General features: G+C 42.1%; 4 protein-coding genes across 4 annotated transcripts; 3 read left to right on the forward strand and 1 right to left on the reverse strand.

Moving 5' to 3' along the window:
• The first annotated feature begins 78 nt into the window (after window positions 1-78).
• On the forward strand, window positions 79-7,509 carry wasf2 (WASP family member 2). The gene is made up of 9 exons (XM_079232473.1): window positions 79-159; window positions 1,664-1,827; window positions 2,011-2,145; window positions 2,345-2,498; window positions 3,468-3,585; window positions 3,870-3,991; window positions 4,632-4,790; window positions 5,069-5,544; window positions 6,122-7,509. The coding sequence occupies exons 2-9, from the start codon at window positions 1,695-1,697 to the stop codon at window positions 6,277-6,279; spliced, it is 1,455 nt and encodes a 484-aa protein (XP_079088599.1). The 5' UTR covers window positions 79-159; window positions 1,664-1,694; the 3' UTR covers window positions 6,280-7,509.
• Window positions 7,510-8,591: 1,082 nt separating this feature from the next.
• Window positions 8,592-9,593, reverse strand: gpr3 (G protein-coupled receptor 3; the record flags this gene model as incomplete). Its single annotated transcript, XM_079232046.1, has 1 exon — window positions 8,592-9,593. One exon carries the CDS (start codon window positions 9,591-9,593, stop codon window positions 8,592-8,594), a length of 1,002 nt encoding a protein of 333 aa, XP_079088172.1.
• Window positions 9,594-14,382: 4,789 nt separating this feature from the next.
• cd164l2 (CD164 sialomucin-like 2) lies at window positions 14,383-15,879 on the forward strand (the record flags this gene model as incomplete). Its single annotated transcript, XM_079231607.1, has 5 exons — window positions 14,383-14,461; window positions 14,910-14,996; window positions 15,263-15,355; window positions 15,446-15,487; window positions 15,716-15,879. 5 exons carry the CDS (start codon window positions 14,383-14,385, stop codon window positions 15,877-15,879), a joined length of 465 nt encoding a protein of 154 aa, XP_079087733.1.
• A 1,903-nt stretch (window positions 15,880-17,782) lies between these two features.
• Window positions 17,783-24,767, forward strand: LOC306748440 (synaptotagmin-like protein 1; the record flags this gene model as incomplete). Its single annotated transcript, XM_079231609.1, is given in 16 exon segments — window positions 17,783-17,811; window positions 17,813-17,850; window positions 19,257-19,383; window positions 20,456-20,607; window positions 20,736-20,850; window positions 20,942-20,999; window positions 21,081-21,117; window positions 21,201-21,241; window positions 21,358-21,474; window positions 21,669-21,835; window positions 21,930-22,032; window positions 22,303-22,464; window positions 22,842-22,920; window positions 23,003-23,102; window positions 23,442-23,647; window positions 24,468-24,767. Coding segments are annotated over 16 exon segments (1,674 nt in total). The 3' UTR covers window positions 24,611-24,767.
• Window positions 24,768-25,087: the final 320 nt, after the last annotated feature.

The following is a 25,087-nucleotide window of genomic DNA, read 5'->3' on the forward strand; positions in this document are numbered from 1 at the left end:
CTCAGCCGGTCGACCAATCGGAAGTTCACATTCCCGGGACTTTAGAAATCTGTTTAGCTCCTCTGTGTACTGTACCGCCGAACATTTCATGTGGAAATCTGGACACAGGATAACAACCACACTGTATACGTAAGGGAGATTCTCCGGTTGCCATTTACGGTAATGTGTTTAGTCGCTATTATTTCCATAGTGTACAAGCTGTAAATATCCTTTTGTTTGTCTGCTTCTTCGAGATAGAAAGCGCCGACAAGTTACTTCCTGCTCTGACAAGGCCGAGATCCCATGTCACACTGTAGCCCATCTAGCTAATGTGTACGTGACACTGTAGTGTTTCCGACTGATTTGCTTTCTTATCATTTCATATCTTTAGTTTAGAGTTTATCCAAGACCGTTAACTAATGAGTGAAACGTGTATCATTCAGTGTGTCTATTTGACAGAAGGTTTCTGTACGTTACTGCCGAACATATGACGAGGCTGTGACGTTGTGTCAACTGGATACAACTGTACCAAGTTCCACTTTTCAATGAAACAGAGTTACGTTATGCTCGGTTTCATTCCAAGTACGCATACAAATGTCAACCTAAATAAAAGTGCAGACTTTAATCTCCCTAGTAATGACATTTGTAGCATGACTACTGTTGTCTTTTTGTCTCTGTTGTCTTTAATGTCTTTTTGATATTTATCTTGTTTATTGTGTATGTATATAAGTATGAAGAGTAACGTGTAACCGGAGTCAAATTCCATGTATGTGTAAACGCACATGGCCAAAAAAGCTGATTCTGATTCTGAACTGGCATTCTTCGAAGCACCAACTTTCACATGAAAACCTTGTTATTGGGCAACCGAATTGGGGAATAGGAAGCACTGCAGTATACTTACAGTAAGCTCAATACTGCCTTGGTAGCAGGGAGAGTCTGCAGTCACTGCATATCTTTGAGCACCTATGGGAGTTGTCATCTGAATGTATTTAATAAATTACTTCATTATGTGGGGAGTTTACTTTGTCAGACACACACAAACACATTGACTGATTTGTCCAATTTTATTTTATTTGAAATATTTAGATTTCTGTCAGCGTAATTGTGCAGAAAAGAGGACATCATTGCATCCTGACGAAGACTAACTTCAATCTACAGAACTCATTGTGCATTGAAATAACTTTAACTGCAGCATTCACGAGTGCATCTCGTGCTTTTTTGTGGTACTGTTTTCGTGTTCAAAATGAACATTCGCGCACAGACATACACTGGGTGGATACAGGGTGGTTTCTGAGAGACAAGGCTTTAGCGTTGCTTCTGCTTTCGCTCTGTCTGGCTCAGAGTTTATTTATACATGTGCATCTTGATCACATGAGCATGTGACTCATTTTGCGATGAAAGGAACAATTATTTTAGTATCAGGTAATCTGTTGATTATGTTATGATTAATTGCTTCATCAATCTTATCTTATTTTCATAAAACCAAGGTTTAAATTACATTTTTCTTCTTCATCAGGCACCGATTATTTACAGTGATCAATCTATTATCAAAATGGTCGTTGATTTAAATATTTGCCAGTGGAGCACAGCTGTATGTAATAGATATAAATACATTTCAGTGCTGTCTTTTGATCCTTTTATGCTGTATTTCCTTTCCTCAAATAACTCTCCTCTTCCTCATCAGGGTTGGGGCCCTTCACCCACAACATCCCACCATGCCTCTGATTACGAGGAATATAGAGCCGCGCCATGTGTGTCGCCAGACCATCCCTTCCAACATCCGCAGTGAATTGGAATGTGTCACCAACATCAGCCTGGCCAACATCATCCGTCAGCTTGGCAGCCTCAGTGAGTGTGGGCTGTTTGTGGTTAGGTGTCATAAAATATGATGTGAATGGTTCATAACACGTGGCAAATGTGCATGACCTGTGTGTACTTATGAAAGGTTTTATTTTAATGGATTTGTGAAAATGCATTTATTGCTCATGCGTGGGACAAATAATATAATCGAGGAATAATGTGTGTGCGTAGGCAAATATGCAGAGGATGTGTTCGGGGAGCTGTTCATTCAGGCGGGAGCATTTGCGCTGAGAGTTAATACACTGGGAGATCGAGTGGATCGTCTGCAGGTTAAAGTCACCCAGCTAGACCCCAAAGAGGAGGAGGGTAAGTACTCCCACATGCTACTATTCCCACTAATGTTAGTGTAATAGTTCATTATTTTGAATACGGCTAAATATAACGTATTGTGTACAATTTATTACACTGACTCACACAGCTTCCATATTAAAATAACCTCTTTCCCTTGAGCCCAATGAATGTTTAATAACATTCTCTCCATTTCATCTGTCTGTTTCTCTCTCAGTCTCTCTGCAGGCCATCACTACCCGTAAGGCCTTCCGCAGCAGTCTGACCCAGGACCAGCAGCTGTTCACCAGGCCGTCTCTGCCAATGCCTGTACAGGACACCTACATAACCTGTAACCCGCCTCCACCACTCAACATACTCAGCCAATACCGGTAGGGTTCAGCAGACTCACAGATACACCTCCATGGCTCATGTTCATTCATAACATGCATGGAATATTAAGAACACATACATGCATGCTATCTTTTTGTCATTGCTATACATATATTATTTAAATGCACCTCTCTGATGAATATGCATCAAGGAGTGGGTCTCAAAAAGAAGGTGGACTATTTTTTGGTACTAAAATTAGCTGTCTATCCTGCTTCACGGGAGGCTGTCATCCTTTTTTGCATAATCCTTGAGATTCATCAGGCTGATGCAGTTCTCTTTATTAGTGTATATTAGTGTCAACATGTGAAAGATACATTTATTTTGACCAAGTTTGGTCTTCAGGCAGTTTTTGATTTGTTTTGATGGCAACTTTTGTAACCAACAAGCAAACAATGCACAATAAACTTAGTTTGACTTAATTGCATTTATCTAGATATAGATGTCTTTGTTTGTAAGTATATTACTAAATATATTACATGAAAGCAGCACTGAAGAAATTCTGTTGGGGAAAACAACAATATGTGTAACAATCCAGCTGACATATCCTTGAGATCTTGAATATGAATTAGGCATGACATGTCATCAGAAGAATGATTAGTTAGGAAACAGAACAGAAGGGGCTGCAGGTGAAGTCTATATAATCAGTAACCATGCCATCAATGATAAGCACAGCGAGTGTGTGTAAGCTTGTACAATTATGTTACAAAGACTCTCTGTGTGACTGATTTGAATGTGAGTGTGGTGTTAATTTGACATATCTTTACAGAATTTCTTCCCCAGCTTTGACCTGTTTCTTTTGTTGGGTTTAAAAGAGGAAGTGTGATTATGGCTTGTTAATATACTGACACATAAGGAAGCTAAAGATCTGTTAGCAAACACTGTGTGTTGTTTATGTGTGTTTACACAAGATAACCTAAAGTGTAGCTGAGACCCAAATGTAACTATGTTTGTAAAACTGTTGTTTACAGGGATGATGGGAAAGAGGCCCTGAAGTTTTACACTGATCCCTCCTACTTCTTTGATCTGTGGAAGGAGAAGATGCTGCAGGACACCAAGGACATCATGAAGGAGAGACGCAAGCACCGAGTGAGACACACAAACATTCTCATATCTAACGCCTTTTTAGTATTTATTATCTTGTTTTTGTCGTGCTTGTTTCCAGCTTATTGTCTTGTTTTTATCTTGCCAAACGTGATTTTGTTTTTATGCCTACAATGACAATAAAGTGTCTTTTATTCTATGTTCATACACACAAAACAAGTAACATGACAGTGATTTGGTTGGAACGAGTGGACATCATAGGTCACATCAATTAAAAAGCATTTGTATCCAAACCTCTGACTCTTTTTCACTCTTTCCTTTCTGAGTAGAAGGAGAAGAAAGACCATCTGAACCAACGAACACTCAATCCGCGAAAGATCAAGACCAGGAAGGATGAATGGGAACGCCGAAAGATGGGGGAGGAGTTTGTGGAGCCAAAGAATGATTTGATGTAAGTTGTGAGAGTCTGTGAAATGATGGGGAAGTCTATGCTGTCCAGCAATAAGTAAAGAATGATTACTTGATGAATGCAGTTATTCTCTCTGGTTGACACAGTTAAAGTAAAGAATGGGCACTTGCATGGTAAATTCCACTCGCTCCTGTCTTATCAACCAATCTGTACACAGTGATACGGTTGGTATGTCCTGTCTGAAAATGTTCTCAGGGGGTTGGGTGTAAAGTTGGCGGTCAATGGCAAATTGCAGTAAACAAATGCATGAGTCACAGCAGGCCATAGTGCTTTTCTGCTGTAGGTTATTTATTTTTCAGTACGTTTTTATCAAATTAATAACATTTAAAAATATAGAAATGAAAAAACACAAAGAGCACAAACAACAATCTGTTTTAAAGACAAGCCAATCTCTTACTGTTGTGTAACTGACTATACGTTGTACTATTTAAATAGCTGTGTGAACTAATCACCACAAGTTTCAGCGTCACTATTTGTGTATGCAGTATACTCCCAAAAGAATACGCTAAAGTACATGACTCACAACTGCTGTTTAGTTCTGTAAATGCTATTATTACCACGGCCCTTTCCATGTCGAGGTTTCAGAGAATCAAGATGACATGTCTTAACTTTGTTTTTTAAGGAATTCTTCTGAGGGCCTAAATGGCAGTATTGGATCTGGAGATGGCTTCAATTCTGAAGGCCTCGAGATGAGCACCAGCTCCTACGCTTATGAACCCGGTTCCCCTCTCTCTCCACCTGGCATGGATGACTTCCTGCCTCCTCCACCTCCAGACATGGCGTAAGTAGCATCTTGGATATAAGCCCACACATCCTGCTAACATGTGCTGAATGTACAGTTACACGTGTACTAGTACAATTGTACTGCAGTCCTAAACACATCCTCTTAAAATTATAGGGTTCAACAATGGCAAAATAGATTAAAAACCTACTGTTCACTTTCAGTCTCTTTAATGAACTGCTGAGAAAAAGAAAGAAATTGAAGGTTGATTGGAGGCAAATGAAGGGTCCATTTTGGCATTTAACTTGTCTTCAACTCATTCTTTAACTCACTTGCAGGTATAATGACGGAGGATATGGAGTTCCAACCCCGAAGAGTCCAAACCACCCACCCCCTGCTCCCCCCATGACCTCTCCAGCTCCAAACTCTCGCCCCAACCTCGCCCCTCCCCCTGCACCTCCTCCCCCTCCTCCACCCTCTGGCTTTGGGGCTCCCACACCTCCCCCTGGCTTCGACAACCCACCTTCCCCTCCTCCGTTCTCTGGCTATCCCTCCCCACCTGCTCCTCCCCCTCCACCTGCTATGTCCACTGTTCCTCCTCCTCCACCACCACCTATCCCTGCAGGTGGTGGTGGTCCTCCACCTCCTCCTCCTCCTCCACCTCCCCCTGGCCCACCTCCCCCTGGCCCACCTCCCTCATCTTTTGACCACTCTGCTCCCCCTCCTCCCTCTGGTGGTGGCAGCTCTGCTCCAAAACCTAAGCCAGAACCTGCTGATGATCCTCACAATGACCTGCTGCAGGCCATCCGACAAGGTGAGACACTACAGGAAACGGCACATTATAGAATGAATTGATTTGACAGTCGAAGTTACTAGGTCATTTTCAGATTATGATTTTGACAACCGCTAATGACAATATAGAATGCATGAACGCATGCCTTGAATAAGACACTGAACCCCAAATTGATCTTAAAGTAGCCCACTGCTCCTGAAGGCATATGATGGGTTAAATGCGGAGGTTCATTTTCATGTATTTTGATGATTAAGAAGAAAAAAAAGCGGTTGATGGACAGCCAAAGTGCGGGGTCGATGTTGTGTAACAGCAGCAACAGAAAATATGCGGTTGGGAATCGGGACCCACTTGTAAAAACTCTTAAGTACACTGCTCATAATAGTTATCTCTTTTTGGCTGAGTAAAATTCTCAATGCAGAACCGTTGCTTGCTTGCCTAAATATAAGAGAACATCTTCCACCACTGCGTAGGTATAAAATATACCTTTTAAAATGTAATCGAATTTGTCCTGAAAGTGGCATACATACATGAAGTATAAGATTGCTGTTGTGAGGCGCGCACACACTCACTGTGACTGTTCTCACTAACACCCTTCTAGGTTTCAACCTACGTAAAACGGAGGCACAGCGGGAGCAGGAGAAGAGGGATCACTTTGGCAATGACGTGGCTGCCATCCTTTCCCGTCGTATTGCTGTAGAGTGCAGTGACAGCGAGGATGACTCCTCGGAGTTTGACGATGAAGAGTGGTCCGAGTAATAGTCCTTCACCACCACCTCTGTATCTTTCCTCCTGAAACAACATCCTTGTATTTCCATTCGAATCACATTCTTAAGTACCAGTGAAGCCGAGGTCCTCGTTCTGCGCGTGTCGGAGTTTGAGTGTGTTGTGCACACATTGTATGTGCAAGTGACCCGTCACTAATCACATTCCTTGAACCAATTATTTTTTATTTATCCAACATTATTCCGTTCAGTGCAAAAGTCCAAAAGACGGGGTGTGAGTGTGCCTGGTTGTGTCCCCATTTGCTTTAATTGAATGACACACGCTGTTATTGATGTGAGTGTTATGTGACGTGACACACGTCTCTCTGCTGAGTCTGTGTGTAAACGGATCAACTCTGTCTCCATCTTAGTGTATTAGAATCGGGTGCCTTCTGCTGGAGGCTAAATGTCTGATTTCATCTGCTTTAGTATATTATGGCAAAGGATAATAGAGAGACATAGTAGAAAAACACAAAGGGTTGACGTCAAAACATTCTCACTCATAGATTATATCATAGAGTACGTGTAAAGTTTATGTAACATATTGAATCATATCTAAAGATAATTATGCAATCTTTCATATCCCTTTTAAAGCAGGGATTTTTTTAATCACTTTTCCTTTCCTCACTTTGGAATTCTCTATTTTTTCTTTCTGTGGTTGTCATGGGAACAATTCACTTGTGGATGGTCGTAGTTTAGAAGCAAATTCATGAATTTACTATTCAGCGTGATAGGGAAAGCATTGGCTCATGGCAGACACCTGGGGTGTGATGAGATCACCACACCGAACATATGTAGACATTTAACACAAGTATGATTCATTTTGGGTTGTTTTTGAGCTCTGTGATGCATTTCTTCCTGCAGATATCTTTTTTTACTTTTTATGGGGATCAACTTAATCACTGCTCTGTGTAGACTTTAGGCAGCATTTGGCCTGCTGCCTGATAAGTGCCTTTTTTATACTGCATTTTAGTGTCGGTGCAGGTTTATTTTGCTTATCCACACTGGCCACTGATCAGCTTCTGCCGAAAATATTATCAGCTGCGACGATGGGTCAAATGTGGAACTGACTGATGTTTAGTGTGGACCGCATATTTCTTAAGTGCCTTTTATTTTAAATGTGCCTATGTTGAAGCACAATCACACAGCATGCTTTGCCAAAGCTTCTCCTGCCTTAAATTTCCATTTGATTATAGTTATTTCAATAAAGATGGAGTGAACTACAGTGATAGTTTGGATGTCTTTCCTGTGAGATTGAATTGTGCGTGTGATGTGTTGCATAACAAAGTTCTCAAAAAATGTCAAGCCTTGGCATAAGACTCCTTCGTGCTTTATCCATGACTCATCTTCTTCATATCAGTGGTGGACACCTTTTCACAGTGCTCAGTGCCGACTGTGTGGGGAGTGAGAAAATTAATCAATCGGATTAAGGTTCAGAACTTGAGTAGGAGAAGAGAAAAACCTCTTACATAATCACGTTATCCTCATACCAAGACTGCATTTTAGGTTTTAAAAGGATGCAGGGTGATGGTAATAATGTTGAATGTTGCTTTAGTCACCAAATAATTTAGGATACAGGAATCGAGAGCAGCAGTCTGTGCATCATCGAGTTAAAGAGTGAGAGATAGAGACAAACATACTAAAAGCCTCTGCAGCAGTAAAGAGAAGAGTGCTGACATCGCCCAGTAGAGGAAAAAAAGCATATTTATTATTCATCGATATAAAATATTCATTCATTTCAAAAAGGCTGTGCAACACGAACATATGGTCAGTACCTCCAATCTGCCTTCAACAGCATGTGCAAAATAGAATCTCAAAGATCTAGAACAATGTGTTTTTTGACATTCAAGTAAATAAAATTGGGCTTTGGATCACATTTCATTACACTGTGATAGGCCTCCATTTAAAACCCATCCCTTTCTCCCCTTATTAAAGTGCCAATGGTGATTAAATCCACTTTCTATGAGTGGGGTTATATAGAGCGTCCCTTTGATTGTTTCAGTCTGGGGATCCAGTGGAGCTACAATTGACTGAGGATGAGGCACAAAGTACACAAAAGACAGTACGTTTAGTCCCAAAATGGCTACCAGGACAGTGCAGAACATTCTGATTTGCAGAGGGACTTCATCTCCTGGAGAAGTGCTTCTTGCGTGTGTGGGAGTGTGTGTGTCTGTGTGTCTGTGTGTGAGACTTCATGTTCAGGATCTGGATGATAGTCAATGCAGCTATGTGTGTATCTTGGCACACAAACAGTGATATGTTTGGCATAGATTGTGTGGTGGTTTCAGTCTGGCGAGGTTTGGCAGTCTACACATCAACAGGGTAGTGTATGTGTGTGTTTTGTGTGCATCTGTGTGGGCAGCAGGCCTGGAGAAGCACCTTTCGAATGTCTTTGTTTCTTAGGCTGTAGAGTATTGGGTTCAGCAGTGAGCTTCCCGCCGCCGGCACCAAGGTGGCATATGTGTACAGAGGAGGGCTGGATGCGTCTCCTAGCAAACCCCAGATGGAGAACGGCATCCAGCAGCCCACAAACACACTGAGGATCAGGATCAGCCGCGAGAAGCCCCTTCCACTGCTGTGTTTGCTTGCATATGAGTGGTTGGCAGGAAGGAAGTGCCTCTGGGTAGCGATGGCGTGAGCATGCCGCCTCGCCACTCGACAGATCCCAGCGTACAATTGCAGGGTTATCATGACAACCACCAGGAAGCCACCACACAGCAACGATAGGTATGTTCGTGTCAGAGGTCGCGCTACAGAACAGGAGCTTGGCTCTCCCAGACAGTGCCATCCCATTGCAGGTCCTGCCCCAATGACACATGCTCCCAACCAGACCAGCAGCAGGAGGACAGCGGCTCTGTGACGGGATTGGCTCGAGCCATAGGTGAGGGCGTGGCTTAAAGACAGGTATCGGTCCAAAGCAACACCCATCAGGCTACATAGCGAGGCTGTCAGGGATGTCACCAGCAGTCCTGAGGTCAACAATTCTGACCAATCACTGGGCTCTACGCAGAACAGGAAGAGAAAGTGCAAGATCAAAGCAACACCTGCCAGGAGATCAGCCAATCCGAGGCTGGCAAGCAGCAGGAAGACAGGTGCTCGAAGAGACGGCGTGGCCAGGATGGTGGTGACAACTACTGCGTTTTCAGTGGCAATAAGAGTTCCTGATACACACAGAGCCACGCCCCACACTGTGAGGGGCGGGACTTCATATGTAGATGAGCTGTCCAGTTGGTCTAGTTGGTCCAGAGGGAAGGAGGGGCCTGCACCCGAGGACTCATCCCAGCCTAAGTCAGAGGCGTTCAGGGTCATGGCTTTTTAGCAGTCACACAAACAACCTAAGAGAGGAAACAGGAGAGATGTTGGCATTAGCTCTAATGGGCCATTAGCATCCCCAACTGTCCATTAAACAACCTTTCCTGGACCAGAAGCTGTGTTTTCATTCTGTGGTTGCTGGAGACTTGATGTGGTATCCGGCAGAGCAGAAGAGGACTTAATGTGGGAGAATTTAAAATGTCTTGTAATCTAAAGCAGCTGATATAATAATAGAGTATCACTATGAGTGCATTAAGTGGCCTATTGAAGATGGTCATGCCCTGTACACTCTTGCTCCTAGTTATTTTGTCTTGTATAGCTTTTTGTAGTATTATACAGAATTATACACAAATGTATTCAGTTATACACAATCAGTAATCACTTATGAGACTAATACGCTGATTCTATTTCCAGTTGAACTAATAATGTATAGCCTAAACCCATCTTGTCCCTGGATTAGCTTCAATGATGATAATAATAATAGATAGCCTTTACACTGCAATACAAAATATGCCTTTAAAGAATCCAAACAAATATAAAATACAGATTATGAGCACCATTCTAGGCTTGTTTTTTAATATAATGACCCGTTTTGAAATTGTACTCAATTGTTTTTCAGTCTGTATATGCTTTTTTATGATCTCAAATAAAACAAATTGTATAGGCAAAACTTGCTTGCTCCTGAAATGTCACTGACGTCACTAACTCTATAGTCTTGCGGAAAGTCGCGCAAATCCTAGTCAATCAATATGAAGGCTCAATTCCAATTGATAGGTAGAGTTACCAAAACATGAATGCATAATTAGACTGTCATTGATTGTTTTGTTTTTTTGAGCACGTCACTGTCAATCCTTGCAATTACCGGCGTCCACGCTTTGCTTTTTCTCCTGCACGTTTCAGGAGCATCACATCTCTTGAATATCATCGAGGATGTGGCTGGTTCAGATGTAATCTGTCTGACGTTTCCCTCGTGTTAATTTCCAAACATTATGTTCAAGTGCACTCGATGTAGTGTCCTAGTTGAACATCATGTGTACACGTGCAGACCTCGGACATATTCTACATGTATGCTTCATTAAAGAGAGAGCTCGTGCTGTTCATTGAGCTATTTAAAGAATTCCCCCTGCAAGGTTAAGATGCCTGTGCTCTCTGGTATGGTATCTGTTTGTTCTTTAGCACATGTCAAACTGTACTACACGCCTTCTGAAAGGAAATTCCACACCATACGTGTAAAACATTAAGGATATTTTAAGACGATTTATTTTTGGCTTATACAAGTAGGGGTTTGAAGGCCTCATCGGAGGTATATCCCGGTGCGGAAGACCCTGTTGTATAATACAATTGCAGGTTCATTGCGCCACAGAGGATGTCCCCGACACGCGCACACACACACACACACACACACACACACACACACACACACACACACACACACACACACACACACACACACACAGACACACACATCGCACGGACACGTGCTTATACATGCATATAATAGATCATTCATCTTACCTTATTAACGGGATTGTGTGATTCCCTTGCAAGAGTTAAACAGATGTGCTCTCTCCTCTTACAAGATCCAAGCCAAGAGATGGGGATGGGGTGACGCTGCTCGGTACAAGTCTTAATAAAGATGAGAGTCCCTGTATGTGATACCGCCCCGTGCTCCTGTCTTCATCAAAGTTGCTCCAAATTCTCACTTGGTGTCAAGACCATCTCCTTTTCTTCAATCTGTCCGAAGCGCTCATGGGAGGCAGAATGGGTGCTCTTGCGCGCGGACTCATCCACAAGAGAGCCGGTCTGACGTCATTGACTGGAAGGTTCGACCAATGAGCTACCGACATTGAGGATGCAGAGAGTATAGGGAGGGGGTGTAAAGGGAGTAATTTCATTCAGAAAAATGCGGCAACTCTGTCGCCCCTCCCACTGCGGTTCACTCTTGCTCCTATTTCTTGTAAATAATGACCACCAATAGACCCCCCTCCCCTCCAGCACACACAGCTTTTCTCAATAAGACCCAGGGGGCCCGGTTGAATGAGACGATATTGTTTTGAGTTGGGCAGGGCTCAGAGGTGTGGAGCTGCAGGCTCAGGGCCGGCGCTGTCCACGGTGCTGAAACGCATCAGGATGAGTCATGGGGAGATGTCTTGCAGTGCAACTATAATCTGAAGTTGACACTTCAAGGGAAAACTAGACACCTAATTGAAGGACACAATTTCCCCGTTCCATAGCCAAAACCCAGCTACGACAAATATTTTTCTCTTATTATTATTGTTATTTGTGTTGAAAGTACTAGGACTAAGTTTATACACAGGGATGGGCAGCCTCAAAACTGACCACAGACTTGAATAAACGCCTCATTAAAACACACAACATTTATATATATATATGATATATATTATTATTATTATTACATTAACCTCATAATTTACAATGATATAATACAATGCATTATGAGGTTAGTGTAATATTAATACAAATTATAATGAAATAATACCCCTTAAATAATGTAGAAATCGGACCGTGCTAAGATGATAATGGTGAGGGGATAAACAAAACCAAGAATAGCAATAATTTTGATTGTTGTCTATAGTATTGATTTATATGTGAGCATCCTGCAGGCCGCCATGCCTATCTACAGTATCTTAACAGCAGCAGGGGATTCAAGGCTTCCCCGGTTTGATAGTGAGCGTGGGTGCTGCGGGATGGTCTGAACGTTTGCGTGGTCGCGCATATCAATGCGCCAACTCGGGGAATCTCGTCCTTCTCGAGCCATATTAGGACCCACTTCCTGCCAACACAACCCGCCTACGTCATTTAAAGGATATGAGGTGCAAAACTAGTCACCTTGCAAATGTCGAGCAACTCTAAATTTTTCCAACATTACAGCTGTTTTTTTTTTTACCGGAGGACCTACTTTCCTGCATGGCAAATTTCTCATGGCAAATTTGATGATACCAATACAAACATTTTAAGAAATATTATTTATTTCATTATTTATTATTTATGATTTTCATGTATAAAAAACATTGTGGTGGATTTTCATTGTATGTCCTTGCATTAATGTATTTTATTCAGTTATATGTGTATTCATCCTAATACTATATCATTTTGCCATTGGCTTTAAATTGCAGCATTGTTCACTATTATGACGCTGGTGAGCCGTTAGCAGTGGGAGCATCAGTGGAGGAGGAGATCGTGCTCAACAGGGATGCGGAAAATCCCTTTGGTTTCTTTTAGCACGCCGACACAAAACAGCCACCTTGTAGAGCTGCACAGATGTAACCAGACAATGTGTGAGAGAGCATATGAGATGTGGGAGGGCATGAGCTACGTTGGTGTGAGTGGAGGAGGTGGTGACGGTACAATGCATTGCTTAAAGCTGCTAACTGTGTCGTGATTCTTTTGAGTGCTGGCGGCTGGGCTGTGACTTTGCATGTCAGAGGGCTACTTTTTTGTGCTGGTACATTTTCACATCTGTATACAGGGGTATAGCTGGGAGTTACAGAGCCGATAGGGCAGTCTAAGCCCCCTTTTGTTGTCCTTGTTCGTCTTGGGTCCAAATGCTGTATATTCCGATAATGTCTTGATAGTTGTGACTGTATTTATTTGTGATCCAATTGGTTGTGATCTTGTCTGATTTTTCACGTTTGTTCTTGTCTCATTTGTGCTATAGGCAAACATATATTAGTAATTACTGAGTGAGTACCTTGTCTGAGTTGTTTGTCAAGTCAATTATTGATTGAGTGACAAGTGCTACAGCAGCACTTCATCACAGTCAATGACACATTTGGGGTGATACTGACGCACAAACTGTCTACTGTACGTAGTCGCATGCCAACGTCAGTGTCTGCTTTAAAAGTATTCACACTCCAGTGTGACATTTTGCTGTTAACTGGACTGAATCCCTCAAGACACATATGATTAACTACTGTATCAAACACATCCCTGATTAAAAGGAGGGCCAAGTAAGACTGATATTCTGTCTTAACCAGACATCTTTTCAGCAGATGCTTATTTATAAAACAATTTGAGTGGTTAAAATGAAGCTACTTGACACTGCTTGTCACATGTTATAGCCTTTTAGTAACTTTATATTTCAAGGATTTATAGAGGCCTGGATAGTATCTTGTATTTTTTTTTTAGAAAGAAAAACATCAGATAAAATATAATGTTGTGTATAATGAATATACTTTAGCCATGTGGTGCTTTATGGTCCACACGGAAATATCTATATCTTTGGTTCACACCGTCTCCCACGTATCTCTTAATTGATCTTGTGACCCTTCAGATTTATCTTGGGGCCACTTGATGAGTCCCGGACCCCCAGGTTTGGACCTATGAGAACAATTTGAATGTGAGTAGTGTGTGTGTCTGTGTGTGTGTGTGTGTGTGTGTGTGTGTGTGTGTGTGTGTGTGTGTGTGTGTGTGTATGTGTGTGTGTGTATGTGTGTGTGTGTGTGCACTGCTAGCCAAAGTAAACAGGTGTCATTCCCTCCACACAGGTGTGTATTTCAGGAGGGTTGAGCTGGGCCAATTGGTTGCCAGGAAACCAGGTTTGGGTGCTGCTCATGTTACACAGTGACAGTGTTACTCTGTGTCTCCTGTCTTTCTCTCTGTGTCCCAGCCAGGAGCCATATCTATATTTGCAACTTTGGATAGCTTTTTGAGGACGTACAAGAAGATATTTTTATTGAAACTTCTTTGTTGATAATAATTCCTCTCCAAGCACCAAACATCTTCAGCCGTCAGTTGCAGGTGTTGGTGATCTGTGGCTGTCAGGATGCAACAGTTGGTGTCGAAGGTCCTCTTCTCCACACTGCTGCTTCTAGCAGTGGTTCCCTCTGTGTACTCACAGTCAGGTATGGGTCCATCCACATGTCTTACATTTATTTTGTTTCTGTGTGACCAACAACTTTATTTGGTCTGGTCAGAAACCTGTTGGTGTGTCTTCCTGCACTTGGCTTCTGACGTCTCCTTTCCTTGACTGGCTTGTTGCCATTTGATCTCTTTCAAAAGTCTTTCCATGATAACATCTCCTCTTATTAACTGTGAAGATGGCTTGTTCTCCAGTATTTCTCACAATAAGTAAACATATGATAGATGAAGGAGAATCTGCTATCTTTTCCTTGGCATTACTTGACAGTTTTGCCTACTTGCTTTTGTCTATTGTGACATTGTCCAAACTGGCAAGCCGTCTTACAATAATAAAGCTGTTAAAATATGTCTGTGGGAAGATGATTGTGCATCGGCCACTCAACTGGTTTGAGTGGCACTTCCATTTGATTGCCAGTTTTGTCCCTCCTACAGATTGCTCTCAAGCCGAGTCATGTGACCTATGCGTTGGCGACTCCATGCTCAACCTGACAGGCTGTGTCTGGAGACTTTGTCCAAATGGTGATGTGCACACACACACACACACACACACACACACACACACACACACACACACACTCCTGACCTCTGATCGAAATTCAATCATCGGAGCTGCTGTAACATAAGCATCCCTGGTTTGTACAAGATGACTGAATTATTTAGAATGTCAGGAACGCACACACACACACACACACACACACACACACACACACACACACACACACACACACACACACACACACACACACACACACACACTAAAACATGTTTTGTTCTCTCTTGCTCAGGTAATGATACAGGCATGTGTGTGACTGATCAGGGAAACTCGGCAGACGACGGCAGGAATTGTAGCTGGACTAGAGTGGCTGAATTGTGCTCAGGTAACTAACAATACACTCCATAATTACCCAAACTTCTTTTTCTGCAACCTCTGTATCTCTCATTTTGTTTTCATCTTTTTTATTTCCCAGTTGTAGAGACTATTGCTGAGGGAGGAGGTGAAGGTGACTCAGGTAAATTGTATCGACACCATCATCTCCTCCCACCTCCTTCCCTCTCTCTTGCGTCAGACATTTATTATTCCTATAGGAGCTGAGTAAAATGTTCCACAAAGCCACTTCAATTCCACCAGAAAATAAGAAAAAAAGAGCCAACATTCTCGTCTTTTCCCACCACACACTGCTTCAATGTAGTTTCACTGACTGTAAAGCCACCCTCTTCTTCCTTTTCTTTCCCTCCAGGTGATGGAAGTAACACAAACTCGTCCCCAGAGTTCTCCCAGGCCAAGTTTGACATGTCCAGTTTCATCGGAGGCATCATCCTCGTGCTGTGTGTGCAGGCAGGCGGCTTCTTTGCCATGCGTTTCCTCAAATCTAAAGAGCAGAGCACCTACGACCCCATGTGAGTTTGTCCACGTAGGTGTTAGAGAACAGAGAATTTAGCGTGACTGTATTAGTTTAAGTATGTGCATGTAAATGTGACTGTGTCACTGAGCTAAGTGATAGTCTGTTGGTGCAACAGCAGCCTCTGGTGGCAGGAGTGATCAACAGCATCCAATGTACAACTAGAGTCCCCTTTAACATCCCTCTAGGTTGTATTTTGATTCTGATCACAAACCCCATCTGTCCAAATTCAAATGATGCCTGTCTTCATACAGAGAGCAGCCCCAAACCCAATGAAGACAAGATGCATGAAGGGCAAAGAGGCGGATCTTGAGGACAGCGGAGCAGTGACGCATCGAGTTCTGACGACAAGAGTGTTTTTTTTCCAGAGGCCCTGTCATTAATTTGTGTGGTCCCCATGTGTACCCCTGGGGGATGGGTGTGTTTAAGAGGATATTTTTTCTCAGAATTTCACATTGTGTAATGAGTGTCTGTGCATGTGTTTACTGTGTTTGTAAAGTATGTATATTCTGGAGACATATTGGCTGTAATAATACAATCAGAGAGTTGAGAAACAAAAAGGCTCACATTTTCTCAGCGAATCACCGTTGTGACTAAATCCACCATCAATTTTCCCCAAAAGAACATGTTAAGTGTTTGTCCTGTTACAAACAACAAGCAGCTAGCTGTATCCAGTGAGCTGTTTTAACTGTGTAAATAGTCCAGTGCGGTTGTGGTAAAGAGCGATATAATCCCAATGTAGACAGCAGGTCAGACAAGGTCATAACAGTCAAGGTCCCTTAGACTTTTTTTTTTATCCTAAAATTGAACAAAATGAGACTCTGAATTACTTTGTCCATCATCTCAGATAACATCTGTGTTCATGTGGAGCTGCATAACTTTCTAGTGTTTTATTGAAACCAAACATTTTAATATGTATATATATATATATATATTATGTTTCTTTACTTGCAGTGAGTTAGATAATTTAGCTGGGGACCCCAAGGAAACATCTCTTAGAGGTAGACCCCACCTTTGGGAACATTTATACTCAATCATCTAAGCAATAGTACTAGGAACTGAATGTCTACTGGCAAAATAGCTTTAGCACTTCTCCTCTGATTTGTGAGTGTTTATTTTGTCAATTTTTTTATTAATTAAATTTTATGGAGGAGATTTCTGTTTTGTCTGCTCATGATTATATCATATACATAGCAGCTGTACCCTTCAATTCAAACGGATGTGACCCTATTTACTTATAATGCTGGTTAAGTTTGAAAGGAACTCGATTTGTTTTGTGATGTCGTATGAAAATGTTTAAAAAGGTTGGCAACCTGAATAAACTAAGAATAAATACCTGTTTCTTTGTGTGTGTGCTTGCTTGCATTCAAATGAGGAGTTGGTAATCGTTGTAAGAGAGTTGCATATTTCCCCATACCAGAGTGAGTGAACTGATTCTGCTGTAATCTGGGTGCGACCAGAGACATACTCAGTATTGGCAATACAAATCACCTTTTAATCATGAGTATCGTATCCCAGCATGCAGCAGGGCTGGTGGAGGCCTCAAGGGGAGCAGTGGGACGGCTGGCTGGATGCACCAAGCGCTGTCTGAGCCAGACCCTATGCAGGCTTGAATAAACTCACACAAAAAAGTTTCCCAACTGGGAAGTGTGTGGCTATCATCCAAGTTTGTTGACAAAGGACAGGACTGAATACTTTGACACTCTGAATGCACCCTCCCCCAACACACAGAGAAAGGAAACACACATGTTGACACACTGAAGTTGAGGCAGGACTCATGTGCTGCTGGCTATACTCCCTTTAAAACAAGCATCGATCTTTGTGATGTTTGCATATGTGTACATAATATGGGTTTAGTACACTAGAGTAAGCATAGGGGCAGCAGCAGCCTCAGTGTTTAGCCAAATGTGTGTTAAACAGGTGTGGACAGCGACAAAGAGGAAAACTACTTCCCACATTCACCCTGCCATTTGGTAAAACATCCGTGTGTGTGTGTGTGTGAGTCAAATCATATTCAAACAAACACATTGTATCAATGTATCAATCTAAAACACACATGCACACACAGTTAGGCTCTCCCTCTGAGTATTTTCCGTTTGTTCCGCCTCATGCTCGCCTCCCAGCTGACTGCAGTCTGTGTGCAGAGGAACTCAGGAGGGCGTGTTCACCCCGTTTACTCTGTACACAGACCTCGACACGCAACGCACTCTTCGCACTCTTCACTTAACTTTACGCAGATGGAAGTGTCAGCGGCCCTCAATAAGGTAAAACAGTTTTGGCTTGAGTTTTATGTGTCTTTTTGTGTATTTACTGAAAGCGAGACGGGAGTGCGTAACCTTTGGTCCAAAAGGAGTGGCAACAGGTGTCCTCTCTCTCGCGCGGTTCATGAGGAGGAAACTGCTGCGTTTTTTTTTCTAAAGGAAAAGTTCATGTAAAAGGTCATGACCAGAAACTTCAATAGTATTTCACTATCAAAGCAATTATTTAATTATTGTAGATGAGAACATACATTATTGTTATTATGAAAAAACCTACACCGTTTGCCATCTACTACAATGCTATTATAATTGAATTCTTTTTTTTGTTTGTTTAGGTTTCATGTTGTGAAAGCTGTGTTGCACTTCCATAATATCCTGTTTGCCAAACTTACAAGGAGGATCGCTTTTACTTGAAGGTAACTTGCCACACGCACATGCCCACGCACAAACTAAACTTATTATATTGTGCTTCAGCAGGTTATTTAATTTCATAATAGAAGTTTACTTTCCTCCATTTTTACATAATTATCCTCAGTGTCAAATCAGATATAGACTGTTTAAATAATGTTATTAAAATTAATTTTCATGCCTTTTGTAATTGTAGTGAGTTAGAGGGTCTACAGTAAAGAGCATAGAGAGCAAGAGCAGATGAAAGCTATTGAAGCAGACAGAAATAGTCTCCCTGTCATAGCATGTGTCTTTCCCCACTGAGACTCCAGAACTGCGGGGGTCATGCTTTCAAAGTGTATTGAGTGTTTAACAATGTGGAGGCACAAGATAAACTTGAGGGATCAAGACATAATTAACAGTTTAAGATAAAAGACAAAAACACATGTCTGCACAAGATATTGCCTTGCTTGTGAGAAATTGAACACTTGTACCTCTTCAGGCCTCAATCATTATTCAAATTAAACAATCTGAGAAGGGATCATATCACAAAAAGGTTGGGAAGCACTGATTTAGCAAGCCAAACATGTTCAAATATACAAGCCACCATTCTCTGCAGCAAGAACACCCTCAGACTAGACATATATTGACTATAATATGTAGCATATTTAAATGTTATTTAAATATTTAAATGTATTAGAGATGAATGTCTTGAGGTTTTGCCTCTCACTCAGGGATGGAGGAGGAGTGGGTTGACTCTTCTCTTGACTTGAGCCACCTGACAGAAGAGGAGCAGTCCACCATCCTGCAGGTCTTACAGCGGGACTCGGATTTGCGTCACCTTGATGAAGGACGTGTAAGGTCAGAGGTGACTGCTTATCCATTTTAGATGCCAGTTGTGTCCAGTGATTAACTCTAACACACAGACAGGTGACAAATACAAATATCTAAATAAAATAAAATAAATTAATTGTAATGAATATAATTTCACAAAATGTATTCATGAGTTCCTTTAATTCCTCTCCTGTCTGTATGTTGTAGTATAAAGTTCTACTGAGCGCAGGTTTGCTGTGTAACCATTTGGCATTAATACGAAACATGTAAGCTCAATATCAGCTGAAATAATGAAGGTTTTGATACAGGAAACCTCTTCAAAATGAGTCAAGGATCTCAGTTGCTTCCAAACAAACGACCAGTTAGTCAAATTACCACAAATCCATTGTTACACTGTGAACCTGGGGCTTTTGGTGGCTTTCAGGGGTCTGGGGCTCAGGGGCAGCTGTCTGCTTTTCCTGGTTGGAAATTCAGCCTTGCCTCCGTGAGGGAAATCAAAGAACTGCACAGTAAAAATGTTTCTGCCTACGAAGCCAAGCAGCTCCTGCATCTGGGAAATGTTATTGATCACTGGTTACCAGCACATGTTCAGAGAGCCCCATATCTCTGAATAAGTTAATAAGGTCTAACACAATTGTATTAATGTATTCAATTTTTTTGCTTTATGAATGATTCATTGTTTAGTCTCATCACAATTTCCTAAAGTCAAAGATGTGGAACAAAGGCTCACATTTGAGAAGCTAAACCCAGAGGATGCTTTGCATTTTTGCTCGATAATTGATTACAATACAATACTTTACAATGAATCAGTTTATTAATTAAAAATGTTTGCAAGGAACTTTTTGCAAAATTGATAAATTGACTAATTGTTTCAGCTCTTCTATCAGGGCGTCGAATGTATCAAAGAAAAGTGTGCATGTCGTTAATGTAAATAGAAACTTTCCAAGCATAATTTTGTGTTATTTTAGTAAAATGGTCTTTGTCTTTTAAACATTGAAGTGACTGTTTAGTCTTTGTTGCAGGCCGACATCAGCTGACTTCCACGTATATTAGTTTATTTTTGTTTGCCTTTTAACTTGGCTCCACCTAAACGCTGCAGGGTCCTCCAGGAGACAGAGGCAGATCCAGCACGTTTGCGCTTCCTGTCAGGATCATGGTTCCACGACGAGTGCAGCAAACGCCATCACAACCAGACGTCGGGCTGCAAGCTCGTCCACGCCACCATACGCCACAGGAAGACCAAGAACAGAGGTCAGTTTTCAGTGCGTCCGCTTGGTTAATACACCACACAGTGTTACTATCGCAGGCCTTTGGAGCTGTTTTCTTGCTGTTATAGGGACATCCCTTTGACGGTTCTGTGTGTGTTTCCATGGTAACAGATGTGCCCCTGACTGAACTATTCAATGGAGAGAGAGAGGAAACCTCCCGCAACAGTAACACTTCTTCTGAGGCAGAGAGAAGACTGAAGGGCAGCAAAGAAGAAGAGAGTGGAGGGTTAGTGAGGGCGTCTGTCACAGAAAAATCTTCTCACTTTTGTAACATTTGTGTGGAGCTGAGTTTTACAATATCTTCTTTTGTTTTTCAGGAGTCAAGGAAGTTTTAAACCTGTACCTACACCCAGAAAAAACAGTCCTGTGGTACAGGTCTGTGTCTGCACATTTGTTTCCTTATTCAATACTTGAAATACAAATCATCTAATTATGAATAAACATCTTCAATTCCAGGGTCTCCAGCTTAGAAACAGTTTCTCTTCATCCAAAGGTATGAAAGTTTGTCTCTCAGTGTCACTTTAGTCTCTCTCTGAGGGTTATTATTAAGTCAATCTCAATGCATTTGTCTCGTAGAGTGCGAAAGGAGAAGTAATGGCAACTCAGAGGATCCTGAGGTGAATTTTTTTAATGTCTAAATCAATCACACCTTTTGCCTTTTTTTTGGTAGATTGGTTGATGATCATTAGTAACGCTGTATCTGAGAATAATGTGTGTGTGCGTGTGTGTTTAGGAAGACTTCGGCAGTCACAGCAGGGACACCGAGTCTCTGAGCAGCTGCTTGACAGAGCTGGAACGAGCATCTCTGAAATCAGGCAGCTCCACCGGCAGCCTTCAATCAGGCTACACGGTACACACATACACACACACACACACACACACACACACACACACACACACACACACACACACACACACACACACACACACATATTCTTGCATGCACGCACAAGCACATTTGATTAATTGGCTATCCAGCGACGCAGGATGACTCAGCTGCAGCCAATGTCGTAAGAGCTGATTTCTGTTCTGCGTGTGTTACAGCTCAGTGGAAGCATGATGAGTCTGTTCAGCTCAGGCGATTTTGGAATTGTGGAGGTGAGGGGCCGTATCCAATTCTCATTGGTTTACGACACCCAGAAGGAGGAGCTGAAAGTCAAAGTGTATCGCTGTGAGGACATCGCTTCAGCACGCAAGGATCGCTCTGACCCGTAAGTGACGGTGCATGTGTGAATGTGCATCTTGCAGCAACAATGTCACATACAGAACCAGGGAAAAGGGTCTAAGTGTGTGCGTTTTTCACAGATACGTTAAAACCTATCTCTTGCCGGACAAGTCGAATCACAGCAAGAAGAAAACTGCAGTGAAGAAGAAGACACTAAACCCAATCTATGATCAGACGCTTCGAGTGAGACACTCTCTCTTTTACACATTACATTACATTCTGCCTTTGCAGAAATCCCCATCTGCCATCTGTCCCTCAGCTCTCTTCCATGTGTCCTGCAACATGCCCAGCAGTCATTTATTTCTCCAGTCCCAAGATGCATCAAAGAATTACCAGATTTTAAGTTGACATGTTGTAGTTTATGGTGGCAGAGTACATATTATGCTCTGACCTGCACCTGCGTCTTACCTCCTTTCATGTGCTCCCTGCCTGATTCTGGCTCTGATGTTGTAGTATAAAGTGCGGGTTGGAGAGCTGCGGAGCCGGACCTTGAATCTGTCAGTGTGGCACGCTGAGCCCCTGGGCAGAAACGTGTTCCTGGGGGAGGTGGAGGTGTCTCTGGGCCTCTGGGACTGGACGTGCTCTCTGCCACTGTGGCAGGACCTGCAGCCACGGGTAGGCATACATGATTTGCCTTCAAATACACAAATATACAGTCATGTAAAGTCACATAAATTAGCATGCGAGCATGAATACTCCTTGACCAATATTTATTATCTAAATAATATTACAGATATATATATTTACTCATCTAGATTTGTTTAGTAGTGTGTGTTTGTGTAACAGCAGTTCGTCAGCTTTGTCGGAGTACAAGGGGTGTCTCTTGTGTCTGGAAGAGCTGAAGGGAGAGGAAGACATGCTGTGAATTTCAACTAAGGTTTTATGTAACCTTAATCTTTTTCTGCTTCCACACGTCTGCCTCCCTCCCTCTCCCTTGCTTTTTCTTTCTCTCGCTTCCTGTGTCTTGTTCTCTTTTCTCGCCCCCATTACAGATTCATTTGAATCCAGACTCCATTAGCAGCCGTGGGCTCATCTTGCTCTCTATTAAGTTCGTCCCAGACGGATTTGAGGGTGAGCAGAGCACATACATAATAGATGAAAGTCGTGTCCCACCGTAAATCACGTGTGTCTCATACATTATGTGTGTTTTAAGGTGGTGGACTGCCTCTGACCGGAGAACTTCACATCTGGCTTCGGGAGGCTCAAGGCCTCCTGGCCAACAAAGGGGGGACGATAGACTCTTTTGTCAGAAGGTGTGTCAGCTCTGCAACATGTTTCCTGATCATCGGTTATCTATCCTGGCAGTTTTTATCACAGTTTAATTTGTAGAAAATAATTGGTGGGACGGGACATGTATACTCATCAATTAGTTTTAATTCTCCACCTTCACATATATATTTCTGACTATTTATTTACTGTGTAAATTAAACATTTTAACACACATACTGTCTCGCGTACTAGAGAAGCATAGACATTTTTATTTTCAATTAAACATCTTATCTGAATAACTATACCCACAATATCAATAGATAACTGAAGCCTGGTTCAAATCTGAATTTATTCTGTTTCCAAATCCTAATCTACATCTCAAGCTACATACTCCCAGACGCCAGTCGGCAAAGCGGTCAGAAGACGCGGGTGGTGAAGCGCTCCATCAGCCCCACCTACAACCACACCATGGTCTATGACGGCTTCGCCTCCAGCGACCTGAGAGAGGCATGCGCTGAGCTGACTGTCTGGCAGCGCGACGGGTTAAAGCCGCACGCCCTCGGAGGGATTCGTCTGAGCTGTGGAACTGGTGGGTGTCTTTACACCAAGTGACATCCACATTGCTTCATGCTCAAAATCACACAGATGCTGTTTTATGCAGATATTGATACAATGTGTGTGGGTGTTTTTGCTGGTTTTAGTATCTGCAAAAGAGAACATTTTGATAGATTGGTCATTTATTAGATCTCTTTCCAGTTTCAGTGAAGCATTCTGTGACAGGTTATACAATAAGTGACCGGATAGGGAAACAATGCTCCTATCTTTACCTTGTTCTGAAAGTATTGGTGACTAGGGACACTGTTTGTTCTCCTGTGCTGCGGCCCTTGTGGAGCCTGTTCTCTACGGAGAATCTTATCTTATCTCTGATTAAGTCACTCTCAGTTCCTGTGCTTTTTTAAAGGAATTCACTGTTGTTTATCTTGGGCTGTTTTCTAAAAGTCAATACGTGACTGTCGACTTAATACGACTAAAGGTTTGTGAGGTGATGAATAAAGCTTGAGCATCTCCTGAGCAGTGATTTAGAGATTCAATGCTTTCTCATTGGTCTCTTGACATGTCCTGCTTCTTCTACAGTGGTGTTTTGGAGTGGTCTGGTGGTGACAGTATTCCCATCCAGTGCTTCACATTGCATTGCATTTTGTCCAGTTGGCATTTCAGGCATTTCAGATGGTCTTGTTATCAGAGCGGGGTCATTTCTAGGTTACCAGTGTTACCGTGTATTGCTAAATCTCCACATATTTCAAATTATTAAGAGATGCACCATTCATTGGTGTGTGGATTGCGGTGAGGATTTCTGTGCTAATCTCTTCAACATAAATAATGAATAATGGTGTGTTTTTTAATGGCAGGTCAGAGTTATGGGGAGGCTGTCAGCTGGATGGACTCCACAGAAGACGAGGTCTCTATGTGGACCTCCATGATCGAAAACCCAAACCACTGGGTTGACGCAACACTATCAATCAGAACTAATCTTGCACGGCGGTCTGAGTGACTCAGACACACCTCGCACACAAACGCTTGTTCAAATAATTGTTGGACTGAAAGGACACCTTCAGCATATTTAGTCTCTCTGTCAACGTTTTTCATATACACAATACACACAAACAAACACACAGACAGAAGTAGTAGTGATGCAGTATTGTGAATTAATGCCGTTGATCAGAATTTTTTATGTTTTATTTGTATGTTTTTGGTTGTCTTGACAAAAGTGTTGTAATCCATTGTGGTTTAATAATTAAAATATCAAACCTGAACGGATGAATCACACAGTGTTCTTCTTCACTTACTAAATTGAAATATTACCTCAATCATTTCAAGTAACCATGCATCTTCTTTCTCTTAAACTTTCTTGAACATGCCAGAAACATATTCCTATTTCCTTTTACCCGCAAGAACCTTGTATTCCTATTAGTCTGATCATTGTAATTATTAGATTTGTAGGTGTCATTACTATAATTTTTGATAGTAC

Source organism: Taurulus bubalis (genome assembly GCF_910589615.1).
Source record: "Taurulus bubalis genome assembly, chromosome: 16".
NCBI classification, from domain to species: domain Eukaryota; kingdom Metazoa; phylum Chordata; class Actinopteri; order Perciformes; family Cottidae; genus Taurulus; species Taurulus bubalis.